This window comes from Pleurodeles waltl, chromosome 2_2 (assembly GCF_031143425.1).
Source record: "Pleurodeles waltl isolate 20211129_DDA chromosome 2_2, aPleWal1.hap1.20221129, whole genome shotgun sequence".
Classification (NCBI taxonomy): domain Eukaryota; kingdom Metazoa; phylum Chordata; class Amphibia; order Caudata; family Salamandridae; genus Pleurodeles; species Pleurodeles waltl.
The window spans coordinates 194706126-194721267 of record NC_090439.1 but is presented as its reverse complement, the minus strand read 5'-3'; the positions used below and the strand labels follow the sequence as shown (position 1 = coordinate 194721267).

Sequence of the window (15142 nt, the reverse complement as noted above, 5' to 3'; positions counted from 1 at the left end):
TTATTGATCAAGTGGTAGCCCGAGTTCATGTATGGAAAATACCTTGGCTGCCAAAGGGACACCGTCCAACGGGAGTATACATTTCCCCTGTACTGCGGGTTAAAATGGGGGTGTGGGACAAGGTACAAACACCTTCCTAAATATCTGTTATAGTTCAAGTTAACTATTATCCTGCTATCTATTTAGTGATTATCTATCTATGTATCTGGTAATATATGCATCATCCATCTATTACCCATCTATCAGCAATCTATCTATTATCCATTAACCAACAACGTATAATCTATTAACAATCTCTATGTTGGCTATCTGTCGTCTATATATCTATTATCTCTATATGTATGTATCATCCAACTATCTATTATCCATCTATCTATTATACATCTATTACACATTTCATCTATTATCTACCTAAATATTATCTATCTACCTAACAAACTATAAATCATCCAAATATTAGCCATCTATATATTGTCTATCTACCTAATAAACTATCTATTAGCTATATATCTATTAATTATCTATAACATCTCTATTACTTTTATTAAATATCACTGATTTTCCTATTAACTATTACCTTTCTGTTACCTATGTATCTATAATCCATCTATCCATTATCCATCTATTACACTTACAATAAACATTATATTTGATATTATACATGTATTTATTATCTATAAAACTATCTACCTATACATCTATCTATAAAACTATCTATCTTATCATCTGCCTATTATACATCTATCAAACTATCTATCTATTATCCATGTACCTTTTATCTATCTAGTATCCATTTTAAATCTGTCTGTCTGGTATCCCTTATCCATATCTAGCTATCTGTATATCAATATATCGATTATCTATCTATTAAGTATCTCTTTTTAAACTATCTAACTATAAATCAAACTACTATCCCAATATCAATTATCCATCTAGCTATTACCCATATAGAAAATATCAATCTATCTGTCTATCACACTATCTATTAACCATCTAACTATTACACATCTAGTAACCCTCCAGCTTTTCTACATCGATCTATTAAACCTCTGTCTATTATACATCTATTCATTAAACGTCTGTCTAATATCCATCAAACTATCTATCAATCTAAACATCTATAATACTTAACAAAAGTACATATATTATCTATCTCTTATCTGTCTATTAGTCGTCTATCTATTAACCATCTATTAATCATCTATAATCCATCAATATATTGTCAAAATATATATTATCTATTTATCTATCTTTCATCCATCTATGTATTACCTAGCTTTCTGTACCAAAAAATTATACATATTAAAAACATTTATTAAATCTAGTACTAACATTTAAAAGCCTGCCCATTCACCAACTTAGTATATGCAATTTTATAAAAATCACAACATAAAAGTAAAATAACTTTTCTTCTGTTTTATTGACAGCAAATTAAACCACTGTTAGAAACGTTAACGATCCACATATATGGGATTGAAAAAGTACACAAGAAACAACATTAACTACACAAATTGAAAATGATGAAAACTTCTAATCTATGGACATAAAAAATGAAATATTATGAGATTGGTTCTTTATCAATCCACAAATGGAGAACTTTGAAGATGAATTAATAGGACATCTGCCAATACCTTTAGATATAATTTTCTACAATGGATGTATCAGGGAAATTGTAAAATAAATTAACAGTTTAAACAATTACACACATGTAAAGATATGTTTGGTGTAAATTCTACTGTACATCATTTTTTTTACTGCTATCAAAATTTGATACAAAAAAGACAAAAAAAGAAAAGTTCTATTTTATTTACATTACTTTATTGAACTATAGTACATACTACACCAACCAAGCTTATGATTACAAATGTAGGCATCAACATCATTATACTATTGCATTTCCATACTGATGCTAAACAATAACCAAACAAAACGAGTAAACATAGTCACATCCAAAAGGCAAAACCTACTGGCTATGCTAGTGCTTTTTCATAATTGGAATCCTCTTGTATACGTAAAAATAGTTAATACAAAGTGGTTAATCTATAACCTTTTTCCATAAATGCATCTTAAAATTTTTAAAACAGTAATATAATCATCCGGGAATGCAACAGGACGATGTTACTGCTTCTGAGATAATCATTATAGGGGCAATATTATTCATAGGTTAGAGAAGTCAGTATTTGCTGTCCCATCATGAAGGGTTTTAGATGTTCTTTGTATAATAGAATATATGTAGATCATATACAAGTCTGTGATTTAGCTGTTATGTGGTAACATTCATTTGTGGTGGAAAGATGTTGCCTTTGAACCCGTAGCCTTAAGCACAGTGTTTATTGCCAGCAATAGAAGAGATGAGAGGACGTGCAAGAAGACACAGAACGGGGGAAGGGAGCCGTGGTGGGAGAACGTAGTAGAAGTGAGGGTAAGCAAGAAGATAGACGGTGAATAGGGGTAAGTAGAGAAAAATATAATAAGTGATCAGGAATCTGCCACTACACCAATGTGGTTGTGACCAGATTTGGTCGGTAATTAAAGTCTGCATTAGACTAGTTTGTTAAGTGGGCATTAGTAGGCAGGCTTAGTTTAAGGGTGTTTTTCAGTTTTGCAGATAGAGATGCTTCATGTTCCATAATATGCTTATACTGATATGTTAAAGTGTGAAACTCTTAGCATATTAGTCACATCACATGGGTGACATACCCAGGACCACCAGAAATGTCATGGCAATTCAATGGCGTCTTTCTTGAAACATAGGATTAGGCGGTGAAGACAATAGATCAAGTAATGGCATGGCTCTCTTTTTAGCATATTTTGAGAATAAACCTCTACTGTTAGGCAGATCCAAGCAGGTTATTTTACGTATTCAGAAACCTAAATAAATAAATCTCTTGATCAAAAGTGCAACTTTTTAATTCAAGTTCCACTCTTTTACCAAAATTCTTTGTTACATTTGTGTATCATGTTGGTCAAGGTGTCTTTTGCCAAAATGATAATGCCAGCAGGAATCTGAATTAAACAGGCCCATTTTGAATTTCTTGAAGCATGACCATGGAAGGCGTAAATCAATATATACCTTTATTAGTCAATGACGCTTGTTACTTTAGATTGAGAGTGGCATCTGAATATATATTTCCAGCTTTTATAAATTGTATCTACAGAAAGGTTGTGTTTTTTTAATTATTGTGAACATAATGGAGGTTATTGATATAAGAGACTACTGTAAAGATGCTGTTCTTAACCTAAGATCCTGGATTATCTACTTACGGGAGACATATGCATAGAAAGTAAAATGTCAAACTGAAAATTTAAAAACAATCTGTAAATGTGAAGGAATTTGAAACTGGAGGTAAACAATCATGTTAGTATTCTTAACTTGGGTAGTGGGAGCAGTGCACGTACAGCAAATGGGCTCTAGTATGGTGGCCTCAATTGAAGTATGGTATGCACTGACAAAAAGCAACCGTTATTTCTTTGCCTTTTAGGAATAGAAGCAAATTTTTGAAAAGCGTCAACCATCCCATTAAAACTTTTTTTTTTTTGGTATATTTTGGGTTGTGAATTAAAGTATTTCTTGGTTTGTGTATTTATTTGATGTCTTCTTGTTTCTTTTTTGTATTGTTTTGAAGTTCAAATCATAGAAACTGCTTAAGCCTTGGACTCCTGCTTCCAGTTCTGATTTAGAGGGGTTGACAGAAATCAAAAGGTTAAAAATTGCTTTTGTAGAGATGATGCCGTTGGTCATCAAGAGGTTCAGGATACTGTAGATGTTGGGATCCAAGTGTAAAATTGTATGTTGGGAGATGGTGTGTTTCAGTTTGAGAGCCTTGGAAGTCAGTATCATGGAGTTTGTGTTTTTTTCTGAAATTGGGAGAAGTTTGTAGTTGTTTACCTCACATATGTTTTGATGCAGAGCACGTCTTAATTTATTGAAGAATCCCAAACAATCTGAACGTTTTGGATTTTTGTCATTTTATTTTACAATAGAGGGGAAAATGTTGTACGCTTAGGTTGTTTTTTGCACTTTATCCATTTTAATTTAAACTTCTGCAGTGTCCCAAGTGATTTGTGACAATGAATTAACTTGTGGGGACAGTGGGAGGTTGGAGCCTATTTTGCATTCATCAATGACTTATCCGAGCACAGGAGATTTTGTGTTGTTCAGTTTTGTCAGCCACAATATTTTTTTGCAACTTGGAAGGAGGATTGATATCTTAGAAGTTTGCTAGCTGAATTTGAATAAATCTCTTGGTTATATATAATGCTGTTCATGGTGCTTTTTGGACAAGATTATTATGTTAATTAGGCGAGTGATGGTTTTGAAGAACAACGCTTTCTCTTTGTTATTTAGCTTGGGTTGTTAGAACCCTTCCTCCTGCACTCTTTGTCAGGGGCACTCATGCCTCCTGAGCTCATTGTAGGGCCCCTAGATATCCCCAGTGCTTCCTGAATTCCCCTCTTCCTTTCTTTTACTGCATATACTTCACACAAAAGCTCCCCACAACCTGACCCACCATTTTTTTTTATGCCACTCATTTTGTACCCTTCATGTCTTCCCTGTACGTCCCTCTCCTCATCCACCGATTTGGAATATTTCTTGGCCTCCCATTACCAGGTTCCTGGTTTTCAGTGCAAGGCTTGAGATCTTGAGAGATCTCCGGCTCTCATGAGAATTGGTCGCCATTGTTGGGGCGTGGCCTATAAACACAATGCCCAACTTCCCAAGCCTTGCTTTACTTTCAGACCCTTGGCAAGAGAGTATGTTCCAGAGTATTTTCTGCATTGTTCTCGATATTTCACTTTAACTGCTTCCTGGTGCTCACATCCCGGTTCCTGCCTCAGTATTCTCCGAAACTTTTCTGCTTTTCTAGCCAGCTGCCACATCCAGCACCTGAAAAAGAAAAGAGAAAAACAAAGGAAAGATCTGTTTCCGAACTTTGCCAATACAACTCAAAAAGGTCAGTGCACTGCACCTAAAGACTTCAAAGATTTCCATGTAAAAGGCCTTAAAGATATTTCATAATTAGAGCATTCGATTTTGACTAGTTTGATCTTCATCTCTTAATGGCAGAGCAAAATCAGTTGCACAATGGAACAAAAGTGCAAGAGGGACATCCAGTGTCTTCTGTGCCTTTCAAAGGAGTTACCTTCTTAATTCAAAAGATAATAACGGGTGAGGTATATAATCACCAAGTTTTAATATACAGTTACATTGCGTGCATTAATTTATAAAGGGGCCTCGTTGTGTGAATCCAGAAGTCGTATCTGAAGGCTTCCGGACAATACTGAGAACATTAAGAACTAGGGTCGAGGTCCAATGCTGCACGCTTCCAAATCAGATGCCTGGAACTGAGGCCATCCAAAATCCTGTCTCTCTCTGACTCTCAACCCCCTTTCCCCTTGGGATTAATCACCAGCACTCGTGGTGATAATTTGCCTGCTGAGGGTTTGTTAACCGGCAATTGGGAGGGCTATCTTTGCTCCACCAGAACCTGATATTTCAGTATAGTGGACCTTGACATTTGTATGGTAGTTCCCAGAATACCAAACAAGTATATAGTCTTTAGGCTAGCACCTTTTTGTCTTTATTACTGAGTAAAGTTATAGTGTTTTCTCTATAGGATAGTCTTTTAAAATCCAGACTATTACCTTCAAAGTATTATTAATGCAGGGGTTTCTTTAATAGTCCCTCAGTGGATTCCCTTATAGGAAAGATATATCAGAACATTGTGTGGTGGTGGAGAACAGTCACTTCAGGAATCTTCCATCCACTCTGGTGTGTCAAGGTTCAGTGGTAGTGAGGGATCAAGAGGCCTGTAACAAAAACTATGAAAGTTCAGGGTAGGGCTCACTTCTCTAAATAATTCTCCATTTTTATTTATATATTTGTTATATTTTTAGTTTTTTATACTGTTCTATCCTATCCTATCTGTACTTGCCTGTTAGGAAAAGTGAGGATGATCAGTGTATGGCCCAGGTCTCCATCTGAACTCCACTCAAGACCTGGGTGAGCTGGTTTATGTAGTATACGGAGGGTCATCTTCTCCCCCACAAGACCAGGTTGCACGATTGATGGGGAAGTAGACCAGCACCAGTTTTTCAGTACTGGATTGACTGACTGTGTGCCCTCCTTTCAGGTTGTGACGCCTCTTTAAGTAGGTTGGTCCTACCTCTTTCTGGCCTTCTTCCAGTGGTGGCTAGCTTTCCCTACCACTGATAGCCTTTCTCCTTCTCCCTGTCATTGACTAGATTTACTGGGTCCCAGGCTGTTTCTGTGACCCTCCCTAAACTGATCTCTGCTGTATGGTAAGTGTTTTTCAGGGCAACAAATTTAAGAGGTTTACCAAGGCTACAGCTCCCTGACCAGTCCCGGTCCAAAACATAGTGCCTAACCCATTTAGGTAGGTGTCATAACTCAACAAAGTTCATGCGATAACACAAAATGGAAGTCCAGACAACACATTAGAATGACTGTTAAGGCAGTATCCTGAAGCTGCGGAGCTGTCATTGATAGCCTCCGGTATTGCTGGGTCAGAGATGTTGATATTGTAGGCACACAGGATAATGAGATACTCGTAAGCCACTGATTTATAAGTATCAATGATAATGGTATTGCCATTTAATGGGTAGTCCAGTCTAGAGTTCTTAAGTGGGGCTCAAGGGCAAAAATGAAAAGAATAGCAGTTAAGAAGCTAACCTACCCAGGTCCTTATTTTAAGGTTACAAAATCTGACGCTGCTCCATTTGCTTTAATGTTTTCTCTGGTCTTCTGATAATGTGCCATGACTCCTCTAATGAAAATGTTTCCCAAATTAAAATTTTGCTACTTGAAGAGGACCATGATACATTATCAAATTACCTTTCAGCTTTTAGTGTAATGACTGCACATGTCATCTCTGAGCATTTTGTTATGATGTGTGTGCATCCTTTGTTATTGTTTCACATTATACTTAGGGGGGACCGAAAGCTGGCACAGGCGAAACAAATTATGAATATCAGCATAGGTTCCTGGTCAGATGAATCTTTCAGTGAGATAATAATCAGTCTTGTCTCTTCCCAAATGACCAGCAGCTGGCTGGGTGTAGGAAAGTTTTAAAATATATGACCTAAATAGTTGAGGTATCAATAGCTGCCTATTCTGTTGTGTGTGTGGCCAACCTATACCACAACCATGTATCCATGTACACTCGAAAAATACTTTCTAATTATTGATCAGCTTCGACCCAAGCATTAATTAAGGCAGGCTCCTCATCCTGTGCAGTTCTGAAGTTCCTTGGGAACTACCTAATAGTCTTTCTTATTGTTGACATTCTTCTCGATATGGTTCTGGGGCTTCCTGGAGACAGCCGTCTACTAAATTTACTTGATCCAGCTGTTTCTGAATTAGGGGGAAAAATTAGATTGTTGGTGTCTACGATTTCATTTTTCCGGTAAAGAGACACCTGTTCCTTTACTATCATCACATTTGTTTCTTCAGTGGTCTTTACTGATACAATAGCGGTTGGCTACTGATTACAAGTTCCACTGACGCAGGTCATCCTCACTCCCGGTCTGGTATCCACTTTTTAGGGTTGTACTAGATTTTTTTTTTTAACAATGGTTTAGTGGAATCCTGTGTCTAACAGAGCTTCTACGACGAATTTGAGTGTGTGTTTGAAGGCTTTCCTGTCCCCTCAGATGTAGTATTTTGACCCCCAGGCTTACTTAATCTCCATGGTCCCTGGTACATTATGTGACCCTACTTTTCCTATATGTAATACTGGGGTTCTTGGGGTCCACGTGGGACCAAGACACCAGACACAGGTAACTTTCCAGCTCTCAGATTGGTCCAGAAAAGCTTTTTCCCAGCAATCTTTCTCCGATACCTACATGTAATTTCATGCAATTTCAGCCCTGACTCCGTTTCTGGACATGACGACATACGAATATATTAGAGGCACCATCTGGAGTGCTAGTGTCAATTACTGTTTTTGCACTCCTTATCAAACACTGTCCTGCGTTCATTTGTTGTGTAACACATTCACAATTCCTCAGCATTTAAGATAGCAAATAGGTCAAATGTCTCCTTTGTGAGTGTTATGGTTCAACCTGTGTTGCAGGTGTCACAAGATGTCCATATCAGAACCACATAAAACCTAAATGTGGTGTCTGGGATCAGAGCATGACGCCGCAGCCTGCAATTCCTGTGCCCCCATGCCCTGAAAGCAGCAAAGGCCATCAGGGGGGTCAGAGGACAAATTGTTTTTGGCTTAGGCCCGAACGAAGATGCCGAACCAATCTCATATCAAGGAACGATCCCACAAGAAAACTGTCCTGCTTCTACGATCATTTAGACTTTGCACAGGCCCCCGACACTGTAATCTTACTCATTGTTCAAAAAGATCCTAACTTTGAAAGGTGAGACGTTCCTGCTTACTTGGCATCTAGGACCCTGATGCCCCCTGACGCGTAAGAAGCCTCAGACTGCAAAAGTGGCATCCCTCAATCGTTTGGAAGTTCCTTTGGTGCAGACGACACCCACACAGAAGAATAGAGTATTGCTCTCAAAGATCTTAACATCAGTGGAAGTTATTTGTGTGACAAAAGACAAAGTGTAGGCAAACTTTCACTCTGTTTCCTTTACAGAGCACTTTCGTAGGGCTCAGATATTCATCCAGATGGAGGTGTTTGGCTTTGACTACAGTGCCCTTGTAATAACTGATAAGGTCTACCGCAGCAGAGAGTCACTGTACTTCTAATGCTGGCTTATATCTGGACTTCGAAAATGTGAGTGTCTTGGCATCGAGGTGGTACATTTTGGAGAGCTTATCTGTCGGTGTGTCTAGAGAAGGAATGTCATTTTAGCTAGCCTGTCTGGGTTGCTTCTTAATTACACATTATTGGCGTAGTATCCAGACTCCTTCAACGGGGACCTTAAATAGTTTATTGTGTTGGGAATTGTCCACCCGTTGCAATTATTCCTGTTATGTAACGCTGTGTTAAAAAAAAAAAAATGGTTTGGTGGGAATTACAGAGCAGTAGTGGCTAAAGTGCCTGCCTTCAGTTGAAACTGTAGTTAACAAAAGCTAAACTTAAAAATCATCAATTGTTTCGACAATATGCATTTTAATCTGCATTCCAACATGGACACGCAAATATGGTGCTTTCATTGCAAATTTAAAGTAGACAGCTTACATACGGGCATTTTCTTCTGGGCAGTTAGTCAGGATCTATGTGACCTGATCTTCAGGGTGAAAATAACAAATCATAATATTGCTCTGTGACTTAACATAAGAGCCGTGCAAATGCTTCTGCTGGTATTGTACTATAGAAATGCATGTCCAAGTAATGTGAAGTGCCGCATTTACGGAGATTTCTATAGAATCGTTGTGGCAGCTATCATGGCAAACTGAGTAACCAACTCAGATGTTGTGGGAGTCCTGATTTTGGTAACGCAAAACGTTATCGTCCAGTACAACACAGTAGGTGGTGAATGTAGACGATTGAGCTTGAACAATGTTTGTTTATATCCACTTATGTTTTCTTTTGTTTTTAGATCCTGAGACTGAACTGGTTTCTGGGGGATCTGATAAACATGTTATCCTTTGGCAAGTAAGGCAGAACCAGGTAGGCAGATTCTTATTTCCCAGTTCATTAAGGTTTCAAACAAAACCAATAATAATCCTTTGCATACGTCTGTTATTATTACGTGGATGGGAAGGGTAAACGTTCATATTCTCTATTTTTCAAAAACCTTTATTTTCAGCTTTATCATGAACAACTAAACAGCAGTTTGGGGGAAGAGAAGACATAGCGTGGCAATACAAAAGTGACCATTAAGCCCACAGGCGACCTCCGAGAGCCACAACAGATGACTGCCTATTTTTACACACTTGTCGTAAGCCACCATCTTTCCAAGATGATTATCCTTCCCTTTCTGCCTCTGCTCCCTCGTTCCCCGAATCATCAGAAGAACCCTCACTGTCAGTGGAGGCAGTTAAAGCTTCTGGGCCTAAAAACACATTACACAGGTTTCTTCAGACTGCAAGATCCTCCGCCACTTTATCATCTCGCCTACTGAGCCTCAAATGTGATTCTTCGGCCACAGCCCATTCCATTACATCTCTAAGCCAGAGATCAAAATCAGGTGCAGTCTTTCCCATCAATGTGATGGTGACTGCGCCTGGCTAGAACTAGTGTCAGTTGCAAGAATTTGAATGCCATCTTCTTGCCCTTTGGTCGTATGACATTACCCAGTAGACAGCACTGTGGTGTAAGATCAAGGAGTAAGTGTTCTGTTCTCTGAATTTTCACTACCACCTGGGTCCAATAGCACGGTACCTCCCGGTGCTGCCAGGCTTAGTGCAAGAAATCTGCTCCTACAGTACCGCGTCTTGGACAATTATCTAGTCGCGAGGAGGTCACATGATGCAGACCTTTGGGAGTAAGGCAGTCCCTGTGCAAAAAATTATAGTGAACCAACTTAAAGTGGGCATTACAGGATACTGTGTATGTGAGGTCATTGACTCGTTCCAGTCCCCCTTTGCAAGTGGAGCATCCAAGTCAGGGTCCCAGACAATGCCTGACCGCTGGAGGGCTTGGGGATTTCCACAGCAAGGCCTTATATAACAGCATGATCGAATGTCAGCCTGTAGTGAATTCTAGTTTGTTTTAATGGGATAGCAGGAGTTAGCTTAGCCGCTGGCTTGTAGACTTGTGCCCCCGTCACCTAGTGACTTTTAACCTACTTAGCTTGCTCTGTCTTAGCCCATTTAATTATTTATTTCTTCTAAGATGGCTGCCTTGTTTATAGTTAGGCCACTTGTTATGAGTTTCATTATCAGTGTCACCGTGCCAAGGCGTCAAGATCAAGCACAAAAGACAAACAAACAGTAGGTGTTCACACTTAGGGATTTTCCCTCTCTATACTTTCAAGGGATTGTTGATATTAATTGCCGTCCCAAGCATGCCTGTTAGCTATTGTTTGGGAATACACCAACGTCAGGGGACCTTGTAGATCTGCATAAATACATCACACTTTAGACAGATAAGCAGAGGGATTCCGACCAGAGGACATCGCCACCATCTCTGATACCGATGCTGCAGTCATCTTGATGCTGACCCAGTCTTCGTGTCCCTGCGGAGTCTGAGATAGAGGCCTCATTCCAAGGTAACGAGGGTTGGGGGCTCCTCTCATGTACACGGCTTTGGCAGATTAGGTTTAGCAAACCCAGCTCTCCTTTAGGTAGGAGGTTAGGCCTATTCTCATTAGGGTGTTAGGGCATATTCCATCATATATATATTTTTCTTTCATATATTGCAAAATGGTGGGGGTCTTCATAACAATGACTCTCTTCTTCACAATACTGTTACTTGGTATATTCATTATCCTAATCATTGCAGTTCATGCAACTTATCGCAAATTGCAGTTATGTTAAATAAAAACTATTATAACTTCACTGCATCTGTGTTATTGCCTTTGTTTGTATGAGACATAATATATCTGTGAGAAAAGGGTAATCTCACGACATTCCCATTTTTGAGTCCATGCATAAACAACAGCCATAAATCACCTTTTATGATAGTGTTTCTGGTGAGGTACTGCTAGTGAGCCCGTAAGGTTTGGACAACAGTTGCAACTAGTTGTAGGAAAGACTTAGTCACCTACAAACTAAAGTACTGTCATCCTGAGACTAGCAGTCTTACTCAGCATACTGAGGCAGGAAGCAAGACTTTGATAGTCTGTGATTCATATTACTGTGTCCAGTCATACAATGAATATCTCAATCATTGGAAACTGAACAGGTTTCGGGATTCTAAAGGGAATACCATTAAACACAAAATGTTGTGGGGAAGGGTGGCTGATCTTATGGATAAGCTACCATGTGTCCAAGTAGTTCATAAATTACACGTTGCCGGCAATACATTGGCTGATGAAGCAGCCAAAGCATCAGTAGCTACGGCTTCTGTGGCTGCAGTGACTCGTTCTCGGACGAGATTGGATAATGAAATACTGATTGCCGTTAAAGCTTCGGCTGCAGGCAAGACCCTTCCGAAAGGATACCCTACAAACTGTACTTACCATATCAGTGCACAGAATGTTGCTTATAAAACGATTCCTGGGGTTGGAGATCGGGTGATCTCCAATGAAGACCAGAGATTAGAGCTTATTACAGCCACAGATGAGGGTGTCGCTTCTGCACATGCTGGTATACAGGCCACGATAACAATTCTACAGCAACGATACTGGTGGCCTGGTCTATGCAGACGAACTAAGCAGTATGTCCTTTGCGACATTTGCCAGCAGATTAAGGGCTCTAATATCAGACGCCCTCCGCAGACGTCCCTCTTAGTGTCAGACAAGCCACTTCAGTGTGTGTACCTAGACCATTGTGGTCCCTTACAACCTGATGGTGCATACAAATACATTCTAGTGGCTGTGGATTCCTGTTCTAGATTCCTGTGGGTATGGCCACAGCGGTCGGCTGATGCCCGAACTGTTATAAAAGATTTGCTGATCTTTATCGGTACATATGCGGTTGCAGCATTCCATTCGGACCAGGGCCCTGCATTTGCCTCTAAGGCATTTAGGGACACCATGGGGACGATGGGTGTTGAACTCCATTACTCCTCACCACACCATCCCGAGGGAAATTCGGTTGTGGAGAGGCGGAATCGTGATCTAAAGCAGTCCTTAACAGCTCGAGTATTAGGTTCAGGCCGCAGTTGGTTACACCACCTATATGGGGTCCAGAGAGCACTGAATAATCTGCCAAGACGGTCCTTGGGGGGAAAGTCTCCATATGAGGTTCTCTTTGGGATACCTATGTATGTCACCGATCTTGATGCCCCTGGTGTGGTGGCAGCAGAAACACCATTTGACATAAAAGAACGTCTCACTGTTTTACAGGAGCTTCAACAATTTTGTGATGATAAATCATCTGCAAGTGCTGCCACCTTAGGAATAAGGGAATTGGCGGAAACTTCGACTGGCTGGATTCCTAACGTTGGGGATCTGGTTCGTGAGAAGATCGCTGTGAAAAAGGAGTTTGGTCCATCATACAGAGCACCTGTACCGGTCTTGGGAATAAAAGGCACCAGGACTGTCATCCTACCACCATTGTCTGATTCTAAATCAAATAGATTCATCTCCATTGATGGCATCAAATTACACCATGTGGCCGATTCTCCACAGTAGACCAGGAGGTCCCTTGGGTGGTTCCCGATCCCCTCTCACTACCCAACAGGACATCCATCTACATAGTAGGATGAACATCACTGCTACTGGCTATGCAACTATGTCAGCTGCTGTTCCAGACACTTCCTCGACCATGGGGAGGGCGGAAATGAACTTTTGTTGGTTCCAGTCACATCTTCGGTGACCACCCCGCTTCAAGATTTGGCTGTATTTTACACAAATACTTCCACGACTAATGACGTTGTCTATCAAGAACCTCCACGACCAGTGGATCAGAATTCAGCGGGTCCTGTGTTTGCAGAGACTTCCTTTGGCTATTTCATTGACATTGATGATTTTTCTTCGGATTCATCATCAATTGTGACAGCCAAACTTTCAAAAAGTAGTAAGCTGTATCGATGGCTTAAAAAGAACTATTTGATCTACCCATCTATCTATGGTTCTGTTTGACATTTATTGCATTATTTTTATGGATTGGTTTTGTGACTGTTTTCTTATTGCTGATCAATGGTCACTATATTCCTGATTGCTCCTCTGTGGAACCTGTTGATGAAATTTCAACACCACATCATTCTTCACATAAGGTCCGACGAGATTTGTCCCCTGTAAATATTACAGCAATACCAGTTACTGATGGGATTGTGTGGGACAAAGTTCCATTCGATATATACGGGCCTACAGAGATTATTCAGATACCATACGTGTTCAAAATTTCAATGTCTGATGTTATTACACCTAATGTTGTCTCTGATGATTGGGATGTCCAAACAGTTGATTCCATGCTAGCTGAAATGAAGGACTATTCCGCTTTTGGAAGTGATGATGTATATGATTATACAATTAATTATGGGGACATGTTCTGCTATAACAATTGGGGACATCACTACCTACACCGTGCAACTAGATATAGGCCTCTCTTGAACTACACACAGTGGGAACACTGTTCGACACCACAGGTGGGGAGTCCAAAGTATTACAGCGATAAATTTACATACTTTTCCGGGCATGATACAAAAAAGGCAGAGTTGTATTATTTTTAAATACCTCGGGCACAAATTAGAAAACTTCTGCTAACAGATACAAAACTGATTTATTCAGATCCCTTTGTTTCCCGGCTCTCGCTTGAGGGTTACGAATATTGGAAAAACACTATTGATTTGAAAAGTGTATGGGGAGATTGGCAGATACAGAGTAGGGAGGCTTTGTTTCGAGCGTGCCTGATTCCTGTGCAAATGATTTTCTTAAATGACACTATTAAGCAGACATCATGTCTGGGGTTAGCAAAAATTAAAGACCTGAACACGCCCAGTATCCCTACTCCGACAAAATGTAGAGATTGTCAACACTTTCTTAATGTCTCAGAAGACAGGCTAGATGCAATGGTTAAGGCTGGTACCTATAATTCTTCACTTTCCCGTCCCGGCGGGTGGTTGGTATGGCCCACCGACACTGATGAGTGTCAAAAGCGTTTCTTGAACTCTTCAGGGTTTTTTTCAATTAACAGGCCTGACCCTCGCTTTCTATCAGGTCAACATACAGGTATAATTACAACATACAGTGGGGGCAAGCTGTGCCAGCAATGGGTGCAGACAAACACGTTAACAGGAGTTAAGAAACACCTGAACACTCTTTCTGACAGTATAGACTTACAGGATTTCCTGTTAGGTCCTAGAAAACAGCGCTCGAAACGGTTTTTATATGCTATGTACAATGAAATTTGGAAACTTTCCCAGTTTGAGGCTGCTGCACGTTTAAGGCAACTAGATTAGGAAAATTTGGAAAAAACATTAGCTGTTGTCGACAATGGCATGAACACGCTGTCCAACAGGATTTATTCACTATCAAATATAGTGTCATCTGCTATTGATATCACTCAGACAGACTTGTCCCGGTTATATCATGAGCAAACACAGCTACGTTCCATCATGCAGCTGGGTTGGACATTACAGACACTGAAAAGTGACCACA

General features: G+C 39.8%; 1 protein-coding gene across 7 annotated transcripts in view; it reads left to right on the top strand.

Moving 5' to 3' along the window:
- ELP2 (elongator acetyltransferase complex subunit 2) overlaps window positions 1-15142 on the top strand; it is a 1253630-nt gene that overhangs the window by 144342 nt on the left and 1094146 nt on the right. For all 7 annotated transcript variants that reach the window (XM_069219622.1, XM_069219623.1, XM_069219617.1 and 4 more), the window contains exon 3: window positions 9533-9603. In XM_069219622.1, the coding sequence (XP_069075723.1) occupies window positions 9533-9603 (71 nt within the window). The remainder of the gene's footprint in view (window positions 1-9532; window positions 9604-15142) is intronic.